Source organism: Chrysoperla carnea, chromosome 2 (genome assembly GCF_905475395.1).
Source record: "Chrysoperla carnea chromosome 2, inChrCarn1.1, whole genome shotgun sequence".
NCBI classification, from domain to species: Eukaryota; Metazoa; Arthropoda; class Insecta; order Neuroptera; family Chrysopidae; genus Chrysoperla; species Chrysoperla carnea.
This window is the reverse complement of record NC_058338.1, coordinates 86,720,291-86,739,574: the sequence shown is the minus strand read 5'-3', so window position 1 is coordinate 86,739,574 and position 19,284 is coordinate 86,720,291. Positions and strand designations below refer to the sequence as shown.

General features: G+C 30.1%; 1 protein-coding gene across 1 annotated transcript; it reads left to right on the top strand.

The window, feature by feature from the left end:
* Positions 1-8,222: 8,222 nt before the first annotated feature.
* LOC123293577 (probable cationic amino acid transporter) lies at positions 8,223-19,128 on the top strand. Its single transcript, XM_044874442.1, has 11 exons — positions 8,223-8,376; positions 12,354-12,658; positions 13,514-13,648; positions 13,714-13,883; positions 13,940-14,181; positions 14,770-14,919; positions 14,991-15,173; positions 15,585-15,811; positions 17,173-17,338; positions 17,414-17,632; positions 18,730-19,128. Exons 1-11 carry the CDS (start codon positions 8,223-8,225, stop codon positions 19,023-19,025), a joined length of 2,247 nt encoding a protein of 748 aa, XP_044730377.1. The 3' UTR covers positions 19,026-19,128.
* The last annotated feature ends 156 nt before the right edge of the window (positions 19,129-19,284 follow it).

Sequence of the window (19,284 nt, the reverse complement as noted above, 5' to 3'; positions counted from 1 at the left end):
TAGTCGAGCAAAATTAGATGGAGATTAATTTTTTATTTATATAATACTAGAGTGATACCCACCCGCTTCGCTGGGTTTTAAAGTAAAGATTGATAAAGATTGCTCTCGCTTATCCCCGTTCTATAACACTCGATATAATGGTAAGGATTGTTTTATACAGGTAAAATATATGTATGGTTTTCTATTTTTTTAAATGTATAATAGTAATTATTCATTGAGTATATCAGAGAAGATGGCCGTGAAATATTTTATATTGACTATTTTTATAGAAATCTGTAATTTATGGTAATGTCAAACGACTACTTTTACAGGAATCTGTAATTTATGGTAATTTCAAATGTCTAATTAATTTAAATTTTTTTATTTTTTTAAATATATTTTTATAAATTATAGTTCATGTGTTATTCTGATATAACAGCTATATTGCTGTATAGTTTCATTAAAAACAATTCGCTAGCTTAAGCGTAAAAGCGTAACAAACAAACAAACAAACATGCTTACTTTCGCATTTATAATATATAGGGATATATTATATACTAGAGTGATACCCACCCGCTTCGCTAGTAAAGATTGATAAAGATTGCTCTCGCTTATTCCCTTTCTATAACACTCGAAATAATGGTAAGGATTGTTTTACACAGGTAAATATATGTATGGTTTTCTATTTTTATAAATGTATAATAGTAACATAATATATATTTATACCCTACACTAACGTATCACTGAGATACTGTTTGTTGTTGAAAGCTTTTTTTATACGTTGGACCGTTTTTGAATTAGAGGGCGCAGAAGATGGAGCGCTGAGCTATACGTACCTTAGCAAAGGGTCAATATTTATAAATATATGGTATTAAAAAAATTAATTAAGTAGTATTTATTCGATAATTAAACGTAAAAACTGTATAATAGACAAGATCAATCGTGAATCCTAGTATATTATGCGGTTTTTTTCCAAAATTAAATACTACTTAAATAATTATTCAATACCTTATACATATTTATAAATAGTGACCCAGCACTGAAGTCCGTTAAGCTGAGTGCAACACCTTCTGCGCCCAATAATCCAAAATGGTTCAACATACAAAAAAAATTCAGGCAAAATTTGTTGAAAATTTTATCCTTTACAACTTTTATAATAAATGTTAATGGAAATATGATGGAAGGGAAAAGAAACGAGATATTCATAAAAAAATGATTTTCGAGACATTTGACCTTGAATATCTAACGACGCGAACGCATGAACAAAAATTCAGCTTATTCCGTTATATTCCGAGGTGAAACTCGAAGATAATTTTAGTAATATAGAAGATAATAATATTCATTTATATCATATAGAAGAGAATAAATACGAGTCGTTCACAAGGCTCTCAAACTTTGAGTATACTTGTATTTTTTGTTTTAATCGTTTTTCCAAAAATATCCCACACATTGGAGTGAGTGAAATAAAGTTTCGTATACAGTTTAGTTCACAAGAATAACCCCATTATTAGAAGTCTTGTTTGATTTTTTACGAAATGTTTGTAAATTTTCCGGTTCCATATGAATATTATCCCAAGTATCCGTTCTCTCACCAAACAAGTGTCAGAAAGTTTATAGAATATATGAGTATTTGATTCATTAGTTTTCGTTTTTTCGCATTTTCGCCCTTTTTTCCCGCTTGAACGCTTTTGCGTTAAAATAAGAGGGTAAATTAAGTATGTTAGCTATATTATTTATGAGATCATCCTATACTTAGATGGCCCTACACTAACTTTCCTGTAGGAAAGAACGTCATTTGCCAAGAATTGCAAGTTCACGCAAATGAAAGAACTTAATGATGGTCAATAATGATTTTTAATTCTGAAAGAGATGTTATACAAAAAATACAATTTAATTATACAAAAAAGGAAATTATTGAGTATAGAGATTCTTACGTTTATTCCCTATAGTCGATGCATGTAAAAATGTTCAGCAGCTATCAAAAAGTACTGTCAAAAATAAAATCGTACTCTTTTGTGGTAAAACCATATTTTCCAAGAGATTACTTTCTTGTTCTACTAACTAATGACAAAACTGAAGGTGAACAAAATATATACTACATACAGAATAGTTCAATAAGATGTAACCACTTATATGTTAATACACGATTTTATTATTTTCTATCGTTTCAATAGCCCAGGAAAATAAAGGTCTTAGCTTTAAAATTCCAAATAAATTTTTTCCACCGGGCTTATCTTAATTTGGATGCAAAAATGATCTATGAAGAGTCTCCTGCAACAAAATCATTTGCGCAAAAAAAAATTATTCACGGTCAAAGGTCGTGATGGGCAGTTTTAGCAATTACCATTTGTCCGTGAGTTAATTTAACATAAAGGTTCTGTACAAAATTTCCGTCGAAGCAATAGGTTTCGAAATATTAAATTAAGAAAAGTAAAAGTAAGTCGCTTACTTCAACAACACGAAAAATATCTAAAAACAAGAGAAAACAAACAATTGACTGAGTTAATTGTTGAAATACCATGTATAGACAGACAGTGTTGATTACTCTATCACGTTACACATATACCTTATATGACACACATACACAACTGATAATCCCATATTAAAACATATTACATACTATAAAATTTACATCTAATGTACGCCCTTGTGAGTAAACAGTGAAGTTTACAAAAAAATGTTTGAAACAAAAGTTGTTTATTTTTTGATAAGGAACATTTAAACTTTTGTTCTATCTCTAACGGTTTACAAGATAGGTCCAAAGGAACTAAGACCCAATTGACCTATGTTGCTCATTTACGAACTCGACCTCACTTTTTACGTCCTGGTGCGCTGTAAGAATTGTAGCTCGATATTAGATGATCCTATGAAAACCATAGTATCAATATTTTTAAGCTTTACATACTTGGGACTAAACTTAATATACTATGTATATTTCATATATACATAGTATAATAATAGCTATTAAACAAAAAAAATTAATTAATTTTAAAAAAAATTTTGTTTCGAGCGAACTTTCTTGAGAACTATTGCTTTTCTATGAATATTTTGTGCAGAACCTTTTTAATGGGAAATTAACTTACGAACTAATTTTGTAATAGTTAAAACTGCCATAAACTTAATAGTTTACGAGATAATTGAAACAAAAAAAACCTATTTTCGCGATCTTCGATCTTGAATAAATATTTTTGCAAGCATGATTTTGCAATGGACTCTTTATAGGTCATTTTTTGCATCCAAATAAAGATAATTCCAGTGAAAATCTTCAGTTTGATTTTTAAGTCGATCAGGCGTTTCATTGTTTCATTTTTCTGGGTTATCAATATAAATCGAGCAACCAATTTAATTAAAAGTGAAAGAATATAGTAGCTTTGCTTTCCAAATTGCTACCATCTTTTTCTCTTGCAATTAAGTCAATAAGGTAGACATATTTTATTTACAACGATAGAAAATTAAAAATTATGGACGAACATTCTAGTGGTAGTCACTTATTAAACAACCCAGCAGACTTGAGAGGTAATATAAAAATCTTGGAAACAACTCAAAACAAACTGGAAAATAAAAAAACATATTTAACGATGTGTAGCATATGATAAATTTTAATAAACACTTTTGTAACTTGATTTCTCTTGGGACTAATTTTACTAGAAGACACAAAATTCACATTTAAATCTAACGAACAGCAGCAGTGTTGTTATTTAGTAAATCTAAACTCAGCATATCTTTTAACTTAAAATAGAACCAGGATGTAAGTGATATACTATTTTAATTCATATTACAGCTAAATTAAAACAGTGACCTATTTTAAGGATTCCCTCAAGATTGGGGAGAGGGGAGGGGTTAACATCGTTTGTTAATCATTTTGAACTAAATTAGAAGAATTTATATAAGCACTTTGACATTTCACACCCATTTTTAAAAATGGAGACATTATTACAAAATTTAATCTCACCAACTCGGCTTCTTTAAGTATGCACAAACATGGATTTTATTTTAAGTTTACATACCGCCTTTAATGGTCGAAGCCCATTAATATCTAAACCGGCAAAAGTCTTCCCAATAATGGGTCCCAACTGCTAAGGTCTCTATGTAAACTACTGGGCTTGTGTCTCTCTTTTCTGATTTTATTTAACGCAGTCGGATTTTTAATTTTTTTTTATTATTAATTTATTGAATTTTCAGATCGACCGATTTCGATGGAAACGACGTTACAATTTACTAAAAAAGTTGAAGCTTAATTTAAAAAAATTTTAATTTAATCAAAATCATCTTTCTGTATTAATATTTTAAGCTTATTGATCCGGGAGATGAACGAGAAATAAAGTGTCACTAATATAAGACCGTTCAAAATATCTTCACACAAATACCAATTTGAATGTCTCGGTAATTTTTTTTATTTCGTGATATACACCAATAGATGCCAGGAAGAGTCATATTTTGCAGCGATCAGTTTTTTTGAAAAGGCGGATAAAACGTGGTATAAAGAATTGCTTGTTTAAATATATACGATCAAAGTAATTAATGGCATAAAGAAGGCTGTACTACCATTGCATTTACCATAACAACAAAATTTGTAAAAATCATTCATTCCGATTAATAAATTCATGCTTTGAAGTTTCATTTATTATTTCGGGAAATTTAATATTTTCAGAAGAAGATGTACTCATACATTATATTTGGTTCCGATACCGGAAATCGAATCCGAGCCTCCTGGGTGAAACCCAGGTATCCTTGCCACTAGACATTATATATCGGACATAACAATATCTATTCAAGACATAATAATTTCATACCAAGCAAAGATATAGCACCAAATTTCGTCTATCTAATTTCAATCACTGGGAGCATGAAAGCAACCAAAACTCTTTCAAAAATCATGAGTTCCGAGGAGGTGGTTGGACGAAATTTGTGGCAAAGTGGCAGACAAGTCTATCGCTCTGAATCTTATTGGAAAACGGTAGTAAGGGACATTCTTTCACTCTCTTGCACGGTACCCAGTCACCGCCATATTGCTTATTTATTTATAGTGTAGGCGCTGAGTAGCTTTTGTATACATTTAAAGGTCTTACCGAACAAGTAGTGTCTTGTATTCTGTATCGACGTATTTTGACCCGTTGAATCCCAATTTTCAGCTTACTCATAGCTCAAAATGGGGGGAAATTTGTTATAAACAAATAAATTGTTTATTCGGCCATAACTGCTAAGTAATTGAAAATTTAGTGTTTATTCTACATGAAAAAGAAAATATTTCCTTTTTTTATTCGTCTTGAAGACCAATAGAACCGGAGATATGATTAAAATTGTAAACAAAAATTACATAAGGTCGGCGCGAAGCGCTTGGTTTGAAACGGCCGTAGATTGGCCAATTAATAATATTTTTGTACTTAAGGTACTCATTTCAAAGGTATGAGTCTATCATTATCATTATCTATATTAATGTTATGCATATAAAAATACGTTTTATGAAATAGATACGAAACTAACACGAGTGTAAGAATTAAATTTTATCATTTTTCCGACCCGCTATTAGTTTATAAGTCGATAGCAAGGCCTTAGCGAAAGAAAATCCTACATAATTTTATATGAGAAAATTGTAAATTTGTTCTATTTTAAGAATATTTTTATATATTTTTAATATTTTTAAGAATATTTTTGTAGGCACTCAGCGCCTACACTATTCCGTTTGAGCCGTTAAATTGGTCAATTTTTTGTTTACATATTATTGCAAAGTCGAGTTGTCTCATAAAAAATTGAAAAAATCTGAGGCGGAAAAAGTTCATTAATCATTAATTATTTATTCATTGTAAGGAACTATTTTTCACACAAGAATTGTTTACACAAACGTTTTCACGTTTTTTACATCATTTGAATCAGGAAGTGGGAAAAAGCTAAAATGGCGTCGACTGAGTACATGAGCGAACTGAACCAAAACTCGTTCTACATCGAGCATGTCCAGTTCTACCATATCTTTGACTGATATTAAAATCTCGACGAACCCATCTTTCACAAATTTTTACTCTTCAGCTCCTGAACCATACACATACACACACACAAATATAAAATATGATAATTTTCTTGTCAATTTCATATCTTTTGATTCACATTTTCCATTGTATTCCATAAATTATAATTGTTATATAAAAGATCAAAGAAAATAGTTTAATGAAGTGTAAAATTATTCTCGCATAGAATTCGAATTATTCTCGAATAAATTTTTGATATACATATATAAAACATCTACCCAATGGGACAATAGTAATTGTCCATTTATTTCACAATGAATAAATTGAAAAGAGATATATTCTACCAGATTAGAGAGAGTTTTTATGTGCACTGTTTATTATATACCTACAAAGTGATTGATTTACGGTAGCTGTTATATACAGGATATCTTTTTAACATATGTTTAAAGCGAAAAATTTTGGGTGCGTGACTTAGGTTTGCAGGCTTTTTAAAAAGGTAGGTAACATTTTACCGCAAACCGTACAGTTTAGGCAAAAATGGAGTGAAAAGTTTTACCCAAAATGGTTTTTTTCATTTCAAAATTGTTATTTCGTTTAATTGTTTCTGCGAAATCCAGGCACTCTTTGAAAAAAATAAATAAATTCATTAAAAATGGTCTGTTTTTCTATAAAGACCATTTTTGTTCAAATTGAATGAAAAAACACACAAAGAACTATATTTTTTGCTACCAATTACTGTCTAAACTATTCGGTTTACAAAAAAATTTTTCAATCAAAAAATGTTTGCGTATTTATAAAGAAAAACTTTGTAATTTAAAGTGTTCATCTATTGTTGTTCAGCTATGAATCAGAGTGAATTTTTTATTGAATCAGATCGAATTCGATGTCGGTATAAAATGTGTGCTTTTGAAACTAAAACTTTTCATTTTAAGCATTTTCTCGATTTTTTATTTATAGAGTTTCAAGTATGTAAAATTAAAAAACACACCATGTAGATGAGTCTGTCATATAGGAGCTCATTTATAAATCACCACGAATATCAATAATATATTTTGATAGATTTATACGAATTAAAGACAGGCGAAACTATAATAAATAAAATATAGGTAGTTCCCTTTTGAATTAAACCAAGTAAATTGATTTCGAATGTTATTACTCGATTGCGCCAGAAGCAGGGTAGTGTTTTTCTAGTGTATGTATGTAGATATAATTCTGTGGCATGCTCTATAGCCAAAGTGAATTGATGGATTTCAAAAAAATTTCAAAACCTATTTAGTATTGAGGGGGATATGGTTGAATAAGATTAAAAAGACAAATGGATTGACTCAGCCGTTAATGCCGGTCCACGTGCTGGGTTTTTTGAGCGCCACAAATGACCGAACATACATACATAGGACGAAATGTAAGTCAGCGAACTACGTTAAGTGGGATATCATTGAATAGGTATTTGAAAACCTTAACTAAAAAGTGTAAAGTAAAAGTAAAAGTAAAATAATAAATTAAAAAATTAAAAAACCAGGCTGCGTCAAATAAAAAGATAAAAGAAAAAAACAAGTCCAGAAGCTTACATAAAGACCTTAACATTCGAGACCCATTAAAAATCAAGACCGATTCAAAACTGTCTGTAAAATAATAATGGGTTCCGAAAGTTAAAGCTTTGTAAACCACTGTACTTGTTTTTATACTCTGTATATATGAAATATATATCAAGGTATAGTAAGTTCAGTCCCAAGTTTGTAATGCTTAAAAATATTTATGCTAAGAACAATTTTTTGGTATAAGTGTTCATAAAATCATTTTATCTAAAATTATAAAAGATAGGCAGCTGAAAATTTGCAGGTTGGTTTAACTAGCAATCTTGTGAAAGGTTATCGAAAAACAAAAACAAAATTATAGAAAATATTTTCGAAAAGTTCGAAGCTTCTGACGATAGTTGCGTTGCAAACGAAATATCGATATTTAGCAAAATGAAAGCGTGGTATTTATTTTAATGACAGTGCCCTTTTTAGTTTCTTGGAGTCGCGAATAGTCTCAAATTTTTCCATACTCAAAATATATTTTTTACTTTTCTGAAAATGTTTTTTACCAACCTAGGCTGAAAGTTGGATTTTCTGACGTATGCTATATAAAATTAATATCACATGCGTTAGATCATCCAAAATTCTGATCTAGGGTCCTAAAATAGTATGCACCTAGAAATCCAGTTTTTCATAAAGTTTTATTTATCAATAAAGCTAATTTGTATTTTTCAATTATTTTACAGATAAAAACTGAAAGAAAATGTCACAAGAAACTGATATATCAACACATATGCAAGCGTCAGGACGATGGGCTATTGGTTCATTAGTGCTAGTTGCATTAGCCACATCCGAAATCTCTGGATTAGGAACAATTGCTGCGTTACCCATTGCTGCGTTTAATGCTTTTTTGAGTGGTAATTGTTTTTTTTTTTTTTTTATTATTCTATTGAAATTGAAATCAAAAATAAAATGTAAATATCAGGATTATTTAAAAGGTATTTATGATGAATTTTCAAGGATTAAAATTAATACAAGAGAGTAGCTACCGACTATTCATTGTAACTTTGAAGTAGATATATTTAACTGTTTGAAGCATTAATTAAATTTTAATGTTATCCAACGTAGCACGTTCAATGGAATTATAAATGTCAGATCATAAATTGCCAACCTCTATCCCTTGAATATTAATTACATTTTTTTAAATGCTGTGTTTACTGCATAAACAGGGTGATTTAAGTTAAAAGAGCAGGACAACATCAAATCGTAGACGTTAAAAAGAATGCCAATGTGTCAATACACTTGGAAGCCTTGGAAGCGTTCTTTTCTAGATACAGGTTGAGAATGTACTGAAACAAATATACTTTCGTCAGGATCCTTAAATTATTCTAGTTTATTACATCAAATTCTTGTTAAGGTTGTACGAGCGATAAAACCATAAAAATTGAAAGTATATATTGTTTTAATTTCTGTCTAATTAATCGGGCACAACAGATATTTTTTTGTTTTCAATAATTTATTAAGGTTTTAATTTTCATTTAAATATAATAATTTCCACCGACTAGTTTTGGAGAAATCTATGAATATATATCATCCATCTACCGTTTTCCCATAAGACCAATGTTAAATATGTCTAGTTTTGAAGTCATTTATTTATTTAAATAATTGGGCAACCCCCCTAAAATTTTCAGAATTGATTTCGACTTAGTCCAAAGTAATATAAAAAAAAATCAAGCATTTTATCCAAAATTGGTCTGACGTACATAAATCCACTTATCTTCATACGTTTTTTGTAGCCAAGATGGCTACACACACAGTATTTTAATGTGTATTAAAAATTTTAATTCAGTGTTAATTTTGTATAAAAACAAGTGAAAACAAACAATTGACTGAGTTAATAGTTGAAATACCATGTATAGACAGTGTTGATTACGCTGTCACCTGCGCTCTCACGGGTAAACAGTGATATTTACGAAAAAATGTTTCAAATAAAAATTGCTTTTTTTTATAAGAAATATTTTTTAAATTTAAACTTTTGTTCTATCTCTAACGGTTTAAAAAATGGGTCCTACGGACCAAGACCCAATTGACCTATGTTGCTTATTTACGAACTCGACGTCACTTTTTACGTCCTTAGCACGCTATAAAAATTTCAGCTTGATATCTCTTTTCGTTTTTGAGTAATCGTGATGACAGACGGACAGACGACAAACGACAGACGACAGACAACAGACAACAGACCATGAAGATTATAAAGAAGGAGAAAGATCGCTATGTACTAAAGCATTAGCGCACTTGTCCCTGAAAATTTGTAGAATTTATAGTTCATTTTTAAGCCACCAGCCGCGCTGTCATCAAGAAGTAGTATCTGTGAAGTGAGCTGTTGTTGTTAGCATAATGTACAAATTGATTTATCATTTCAAATTAGCGCACAACAGCCCGCTTTTATTGGTACTACTTAGCGGTCGCAGCGCCTCACTTATTTTATCCATATTTCGGGGACAATATTTTCTATAGCGATCGTTCTCCTTCTTATAAGCTTCATGCAACAGACAGGCAACCGGAAATGGACTAATGGACTAATTAGAAATGGATATTTTTAAGCGTTACAAACTTGGGACTAAACTTAATATACTATGCATATTTCATGTATACATGGTATAAAAACTTGGGACTAAACTTAATATACTATGTATATTTCATATATACATGGTATAATAATCAAAAATCTATTGTTAGTAAAGGTGTTTTACCTAAGTACATCTTTAAACGTAGTAAATAATGGATATTACATGAGTATAAAAAGATTTCAAAGTATAAAACAAGAATAGATCAGGCGATAGAAAACAGTCAATTATAGAAACGAGATGAAACATGATGATAGAAAACTTTTAGAAGTCGAGATAATACAAGAGACTTGCTACACTCATCTCGCTGCAACACAAGCCTCGATGTGATTGTTAATTAATGTTAATGAATGTGATTTTTCTCTGCGGAAATGAATTCTAAACGACATAAAATCGCAGAAAAATGTTCCCAAACAAGCTTGTCTGAGTACCTAATTTTAGTGTAAAAAAAACTATATCATTCACTTTTGAGAAGGGGGCTACAAAGATATCGGACAATTGGATTGTCATTATTGAAAATATTTGATTATTAATCTTTTTTCTTCTTCTTACATTTTAATGTCTAAAGTGGTTAGTCTTCGATGAACTTAGGGTATATATACAGGGTTATTAAATCAGATGTCACCACGTAGATGGAAAATCGTAGATGTCCAAAAAGATGCTACCAGTTAAATGATAGAACATAATATAAAATTTAAAATGTTAATATTTAAATGTGTTATTAGGTACAAAAATATTACTCTTATAAAATATCCTTTTATTGTGATCCAAATTGAGTTTTCTAACTTTATATTAAAAACAAAAAATTATAATAAAACAAAAATTAAAAAAAAAAAAAAAAAAACACGCAAAATGTTATTCTATTTTTATACCATGCATATATGTAATATGCAAGGTATACTAAGTTTAGTCCCAAGTTTGTAACGCTTAAAAATATTGATGCTATGAACAAAATTTTGCTATAGGTGTTCATAGAAATACCTAATTAGTCCCTTTCCGGTTGTCCGTCCGTCCATCCGTCCGTCTGTGGACACGATAACTCAAAAACGAAAAAAGATATCGAGCTGAAATTTTTACAGCGTACTCAGGGCGTAAAAAGTGAGGACGAGTTCGTAAATAGGCATCATAGGTCAATTGGGTTTTGGGTCCGTAGGACCCATCTTGTAAACCGTTAGAGATAGAACAAAAATTTAAATATACAAAATGTTCCTTATCAAAAATTAAACAACTCTTGTTTGAAACATTTTTTCTTAAACATCACTGTTTACCCGTGAGGGCGCCAATTAGGCGGAAATTTTATAATATGTACTATACTTGATGATCAGTTATGGATGTGTTACATGTTTGTATGTGTAATGTGATAAAGAAATCAGCACTGATTATATGCATGGTATTTCAACAATTAACTCAGCCAATTGTTTGTTTTCACTTGTAAATTATATTTTTATGGATATAATTTGTCAACAAATATTATTTGAGGTCACTACATATGAAAAATGATGTCAGCCAAATGGCCGTATCTGGACCTTCTGCAGCATTATATTCGGTCTATTTAATTTTCTATGACTCTTGCAAGTTTAAACTAACAATTTTTGTTTAGAACATTTTCTCGAAAATCGTTAGCATTTAATCGAAATAAAATACGCTTAAAGTTTACCATTAATTGTAGGTCAAAGGCAAGGACATAGGCGTGTAACCTCTATTGCCCTTGGCAACTTTTGGCTCAACTATTTTTCCGTAGTTATCTTGTTTTCTTTTAATAAAATGCAATAAGTATTGGCATATAGTTTTAAGTTGCATTTCTTCGAAAGCTTACGATTTTCGAAAAAAGAGGATTTTTTATTTGGATCACTTTAATTTAAAGTATTATCTTACTGCTTAGGATATAAATTAGCTATTAAAGAAATCCGAAGAACTAGGTCCTATAAGATGTCAGAACATGATGTCCCTCATCAAACTCTGCAACTTTTGCTTAGGTTTTAGCTACAAAAAGAGCTATTAGCAATCATAGATTAAAATGGTCCACCTTGTATATCTCACATATAAGTGACATTTTTTGGACAATATGTTTCTCCCAATGAAATAGTAACATCTTTTTGGATCAAAAACTCTCATTTAAATGGTTTCATCTTACTGGAAAGCCCCGTATATTGAAAATAAAATCGTCTTTGTGCAGTTGATACGCATTCCCTGAAAAAAATTTCCTCAAAAATCCAAATGTAGGTATTAATAAATTTTATTAAAACTTTTTGTATTATTTTATATAGCATTATGCCATGGTGATATTGAAACATATAATTTAATAACAAAAACACCAAGAAGATTTCGTGCGACACGTAATTCCGGTGATTTATTTGAATTTTTGAGTGTATGGTTCGATTTATTAACACAATTAACAGCGGCGGCAACATGTGCACGAGTTGTTAGTGCCACAATGGATTATATGAGTGGTGGACGAACAAGTGACTGGTTATTTGGGTTTCAATCACATTCGCTGGGCGAACCATGGCCGGATATTCTTGGAATTGGAATTATAATTGTGGTGAATGTGATGTTCATGTTAGGATTAGAGGTAAGTTAAAGATGGAAATTTTATTAAAAATACTTTCGGGTTAGATTAAGGTGTTTCGTAACCAAAACGAAAGTGTTGCTAAATAACTGAAATGTGTGTCAATTAATGAGTATTTATTACGCTTTCTGTATAAATATCAAGTTTATTCTCTGTACGGTTTATGATAAATGAATTATTAAAAACCGCCCCTTTAAAATTGCGGTGTTTGAAGAAGTCGTAATAAATGTTGGTTTTTTAGTCAATAAGTGCTTTTAAAAATGTTTTACCATTTATATAAAAAACTTTTATCAATATTCCTCATTTTTTAATTGCTTTAGCACATACCAAAATTAAGAACTGTGTATAAAAATGAAAACTTTTTTTGGTAAAAACACTGACTTTGATAGTAAATTTCTCCTAAATCGTTTAAAAGTATTAATTGATAAAATAATATTTTCATATCGAAATACCTTAAGGCTAAATAGTGGCCCTGACACGTCCATGTGGTCTATGTTCCGATTAAACTTAAGTCAAGGATCCTTGTTTTAATATTTAGTTGTTTCTTTAGTTGTCTCGACTATAGATATCTCTCTAGAATCTAGAAGGACAATATTACCACAGTAATAAATTTTTGTTTTCGATGATTTTGATGGTCGAAAAGGCATCATTTTTGTCATTAATTTTTAATCAAATCAATTTGTACATGATTACCAAATTAGTGAATCATGGATTGAATTGTAAAACTTTCAGAGAGATTTTTCTCATTAAGATTTTTTCACTGATTTGTTCGATCGTTTGAATGCGTTCGTAGCCGGATATACTATTTTAATTTTATTTTCTTGATAAAAAATATTAATTATTTGATTTTATTTTCAGAATTCTTATACATTTTTTCTAATACTTAATATGGGAATTGTTGGAAGTTTGATATTTTTTCTAATATTAGGATGCATGTATGCCGATTTAGACTTTTGGAAGCATGATTCATTTTTGCCTGAAGGTTTTGATGGGGTAAGTACTTTTGGTAGTTTTAAGATACTGATATATTCAAAAATTAATTTAAAATTGATTTTAAGATGTTTACAACAGCCGCGTTATGTACATTCGGCTTTTCGGATACATTTCCCGAACATCAACGCAAAAAACGTTATCGTCAACCAAAAACCCAAGTGTTATTAATAATTTTAATACAACTTTTGACTTATACTGGAATAACGATGTTATTTACACTAATGTCGTATTTTAGGTAAATTAAAAAAATCTAAATAGAAAATTTACAAAATTAACGGAATGCGTTTTTAGAGAATTAATGGGCACGGCTGTACCGCTGGTGAGAATGTTCGAAGCACGAGATGTTGATTGGGCTCGCCCCATAATGGCATCATTTACGATTGTAATTGTTGCAGTTGCATTAATGGAATTTTGTCCAGCAATGTTTGATATAATTGTTACATTGGCGGATAAAGATTGGGATGTGTTAACACGTTCATTGAAGTATGAAAACGAAACTACTGGAAGTCCTGTTTTAGCTATTTTTACTGCAGGTGAGAAAAAATGATTAATTACTTATACCGATATTTAATTGTTAGTGGCGCTGCAATCGTATTAACAATACTAATTCAAGGAATTGCTCATGGTCGGTATAACTATTTTTTGAATTCTTTTGATCATTATTTGAAGCAAAAGTTATTTATCTTAAATTTCACTAAATACAAACAACTAAAGTCGAAAGAAGTACCAACTTTAACCATCAGAAGATAATTTTTCAACGTTCGATTTCATTTTTTCTTTTTTATATTAAGTATGTTATAAACATATTTAACAGGACGATTTTAACTGGATTATATTCATATTATCCTTATAGCTGTAAGAACCTCCAGTAAGCCAACTTGTTTATTTCGGGTTTTGACAAAGTTTTGATTCAATTAAAGTCGAAGTTCCTAATAAAATTTTTATTACATGGTTTCAGATTGCAATTTGCTTAAAATATTATTTATTTTGATTACATGGTACCAAATTGCAATTTGCTTAAAAAATTTTCAAATTCCGATTTGCTTAAAACTTTTTAGTCGTTTAATAGCTTCCTTTTGATTATTTTTCTATCAAACGATGAATTTGATTTCTAATTTTAGGTAGCTTGTCGGCCATTTTAGCTTTTGCGTGTCCACTATCGTATTTAGTACGATTATTAAATGTGGGACCATTATTAAAACATATCCTAGAAGCAATGGTGATTATATATTATCGATATCAACCAGAAGATGACGTAGAAGATTTTCCTAGTAAGTTCTAAATATTTTTCAAAACTGAATATCACAATTTATATAAACGATGAAAATTCTGTTTTCGACAGTATGCAACGATGTAGAATATTGTCGCTTGAGCCAGGGTGGTTCAAAATCTGATAAAGTACATGCCAGTGGAATCAAAACACGAATATTAACTGGTAGTTGGTTTTTACCAAAATCAATGCGAAAAAGTCGAGCAGCTATGGTTAAAGATAGTGCTGTTGATCGAAAAAACTACAAACATTCAGGTAATCAGAGAGAATCTTAACCGAACTTCGGTATTTCTATAAAATTATTTCAATCTTTGGTTAGAAAATCATTCTGATTAAGAGTCTCCATAAGATCAAACCATAAAAGTGGACTAGTTTCCAACTACAGGGTTTGTTGTCAAGCCATGAAAGTGGACTAGTTTCCAACTACAATTTCGAGAATAGTCTAGAAATAAGTATTTTTGCGATTGTCAAAATATTTTTCTACGTTTCTCGAAAATCAAACCGCTGTATGTTCGGCCCATGAAAAGTTTTTAATCAAAAGGTCCTGAATTACCTTTTCCGGAAGCTTGAACTAATTTTACTGAATACCAAATACTTTACTATGCAGGATTTATGCAAGGTTCTTTACTTTTTTAAATGAAATAAATATCAATGTTATTTGTACAGGTAAAGCTGACGAAGAAAGTGAATATTTATTAATGTCAGCATACAGTCCTGAACCGCATGAAATGCCCTTATCAATACGTCACTCCGAATCAAATTTAGATTTAGAAACTGGTTCTGAATGTAGTGATGGCAACGATTTAACAACAATTACAGCTCATTCAACTGATAGTGAAGATACATCAACTGATATCGATGCCGTTGTTCAAGAATATAAAGAACGTTTAAAAGTAATTTTCTTTTTTAAATAGTTTAATTTATGTCTCAATATTCCATATTTCCAATTAAATAACCAGTTAGAATAGTATCATTTCCGATTGAGAAAAACTTTTAATCTTATATTTAAGTTTTATAAAATGTGAAAGGCATTCGAACCACACAAGAAGACTTGATATCAACATGTTTAAAAGGTGCCAAATACTGCGTGAATGATTGGGCGTTAAAATAATCTGTGAATTTTAATGTCAACTGTATAGGATTGAGTGTCGAATTCTTGTTTATCGAAATTGTTTATCGTTATCGCTTAAGGTAGTACGAGCGCTAGAGCAAGTTTAGATTTTTAGTTGAAACTATTTGTACCTTATTTTCAACTTTGGTGACGAATTATGTTAAAACTTCATAATTGTAGACGAAAAATAAGAATAAAAGTTTTCAATAACCTTAGTTTTCAAGCTAAATATTTAAACAAATTTTTCAATTTTTGAAAATTACTCCAGATATCGAAAAATTTTATTATTATTTTTCGCCTTTATTTATTAAGTTTTTAACTTTGATTTGAATAGGTTTTTTTTTTTTTTTAAATTTCTACTACGTAGGTACAGGCTAAATTAAAAAAAAAAAAAAAAAAACTGGATATGGTTAAATTAGTCTAATTAAAATTATTTAATTATTTAGATTATTTCTGTAATCATATAATTTCACGCTCAAACATCATGCAATAATCACGTAATCAAATTATATTTTAATCAAAGAGCATAGGATAGAGGAGAAGCAGCCCATATGAGCTAATGTAAAATCGTAGTATACGAGTTTCAGCGCCTCTACCGAGTCAGGCTTTCAAACTTAATAGTTAATAGTCACCCCCGCAAAGTAGTTAAACTTAATAGCCATACCCGCAAAGGCCTACAAACTTAATAGTTGATCGCCTCAGACTCCAGATGTCACTTATAATTATACTTCTGCTTCTTGTCTATCCTATAGTCTTTGATTTTAATAAGCTAGTGTATTAAAAATTTTATATAAAAATTATGTAGAGGTTATGACTTACAAAGATAAAGAATATTAAACGCGCGAAATATTTGAGTGCAGAACGTGTGAGCAAATCTTTCATCACTAAAAGCTAAAGATTACTGAACGTTTAACGCGAGTGCTGACGGATTAAAAAAAATTTATACCTTTTTTTGATACGAATCAAAAGTCTGGTGATTTTATTGTACTCATAAATCAGAATCCAGACTAAAATCAATTGAAAGAATTTAAAATTTTGAATAGGAAGAATACAAGAGTCTGAAATTTGTAACCGTACTATAAGTTAACTTTCCTCATACCTAAAAGTACCGTTGGATTGATTTTTGTATTAAAAATTTTTTAGGTTGCAACTACATTGACAGGACCATCAATTGCAACCGTCCGTTTGCCTTCCTTAGCTACTGGTCGCTTTGTTTTAGGAGCTATAATTGGTGTATGTGCATGGAGTACTGCATTAGCTGTTGGTGTGTTATTTGAAAAAGTTGGCATCATTGGTGGAGCGTTATCAGGTCCAATTTATTAAAAAAAAAAAAAAAAAACATGACTAATCTGATAATAATCTTTCAATTTTTTCTCCGATGCAGGTGCCTTAATATTGACAGTAATGATAACGGCTCAGCCTCAAGTACATTTGGAGCATACATTTAATCAGCCCGTTTCATGTTCATTATCTGATACATTCTACTCAATGGACAATTGTATGATACCACTGATACCAGTCATTGTTATTATAGTTAATGCAATATTGGCTGGAATGGTTATGGCAGAAATATGGTTAGGTGTCTTATTTTGGCTAGCAGCAGGTAAATATATTTATAAAACAATTTGTAACCCAAATCTGTAATTACTCTACAGAACTTTATAAAAGATGTTCAAAGATGATTTTAAGATTTTGAAAAGCTCAACAATTTAATTAATTTTCATCATTATTCTGGAGTTTTTCAAACATTAATCTGTTAATAAGTCCAAAATGGTGAACTCAAGGAAAAAATGACAAGGAGCTTTTTTGACGTAAAATTACACAAAAACGTGGTTAAAAACAAGTGAAAACAAACAATTGACTGAGTTAATTGTTGAAATACCATGTATAGACAGTGTTGATGCGCAATCATTTGTTTTTTTGACGTCACGTAAATAACAAAAGATATTCACTTTTAAATAGACACACACACAACTGATATTCATATATTAATACATACTATAAAATTTGCACCTAATTAACGCCCTCGTGGGTAAACAGTGATGTTTACAAAAAAATATTTCAAACAAAAGTTTTTTAGTTTTTTATAAGGAACATTTTTTACATTTAAACTTTTGTTCTATCTCTAACGGTTTACAAGATGGGTCCTACGGACCCAAGACCCAATTGACCTATGATGCTCATTTACGAACTTGATCTCTGTAAAAATTTCAGCTCGATATCTTTTTTCGTTTTTGAGTTATCGTGTCCACAGACGGACGGACGGACAACCGGAAATGGATTAATTAGGTGATTCTATGAACACCTATACCAAAATTTTTTTCGTAGCATCAATATTTTTAAGCGTTACAAACTTGGGACGAAACTTAATATACTATGTATATTTCATATATACATGGTATAAAACTTGGGACGAAACTTAATATACTATGTATATTTCATATATACATGGTATAAAAATTGTCATTTAACTGTTTCTAGGGAGGGGAGGGATATACAAAAAATGGACCAATAAGAAATGGTTTCTTAAAACATCCGGGTTTCTGAAATGGGTTTCTTTCCTGAATGGGTTTCTTAAAACATTCGGATTATTTATTCGACTTTTGCACACTCAACACTCAACTCTGTCTAGCGCCTGCTTTTATTAGTTTATACATATTTGCCACATTTAACTCCAACTAAATTCGAATTTTTTTCAAGGTTTAATAATATTCATACGTTGCGAAGAATGTTGTTGGTGTTGGGACTGTACCGATCCAGATAATTTACAACACCATTTAGTTCAACAACATAAATCAACAATCAATCGTAACAATTCAACGCTAAGTAACAATGTACTTATCGAATCCACATCAACACTAAATCATTCTCGTTCATCTTTAGTGACAGCTGCAGCATCTCAATTATCATCACAAGATACAAATCATGTTCATAATCACAACCATTTGAACCATCGACATATTGCCCACGTGGATACGATTCTAATAGCCAGATGACACGGGGATGATGGTTTAGCAACCACACATAGTGATGAATGCAGTTCAGAAGATGAGATTGATTTAAATACTGGTTATGTAATTGATTTACATGAGTGTAGTTTACATCGTGTATTGTGATTCTTATAAAAAAATAAAAATTTTTTAACAAAAATATTGCAAACAAAAATATTGATATTATTTTTTGATAAAAAGTAAAAAATTTGATCGAGAAAATAAATTTGTATTATATATAATTATAATAAATAAATATAAATAT

What these genes read in the sequence shown, in the direction of transcription:
- LOC123293577 (XM_044874442.1), top strand. Translation starts at nt 8,223, where the DNA reads ATGTCACAAGAAACTGATATATCAACACATATGCAAGCGTCAGGACGA. An exon ending in ACACTAATGTCGTATTTTAG is followed by an intron (nt 13,884 to 13,939) that starts GTAAATTAAAAA and finishes ATGCGTTTTTAG; the next exon opens with AGAATTAATGGGCACGGCTG. An exon ending in TGACGTAGAAGATTTTCCTA is followed by an intron (nt 14,920 to 14,990) that starts GTAAGTTCTAAA and finishes TGTTTTCGACAG; the next exon opens with TATGCAACGATGTAGAATAT.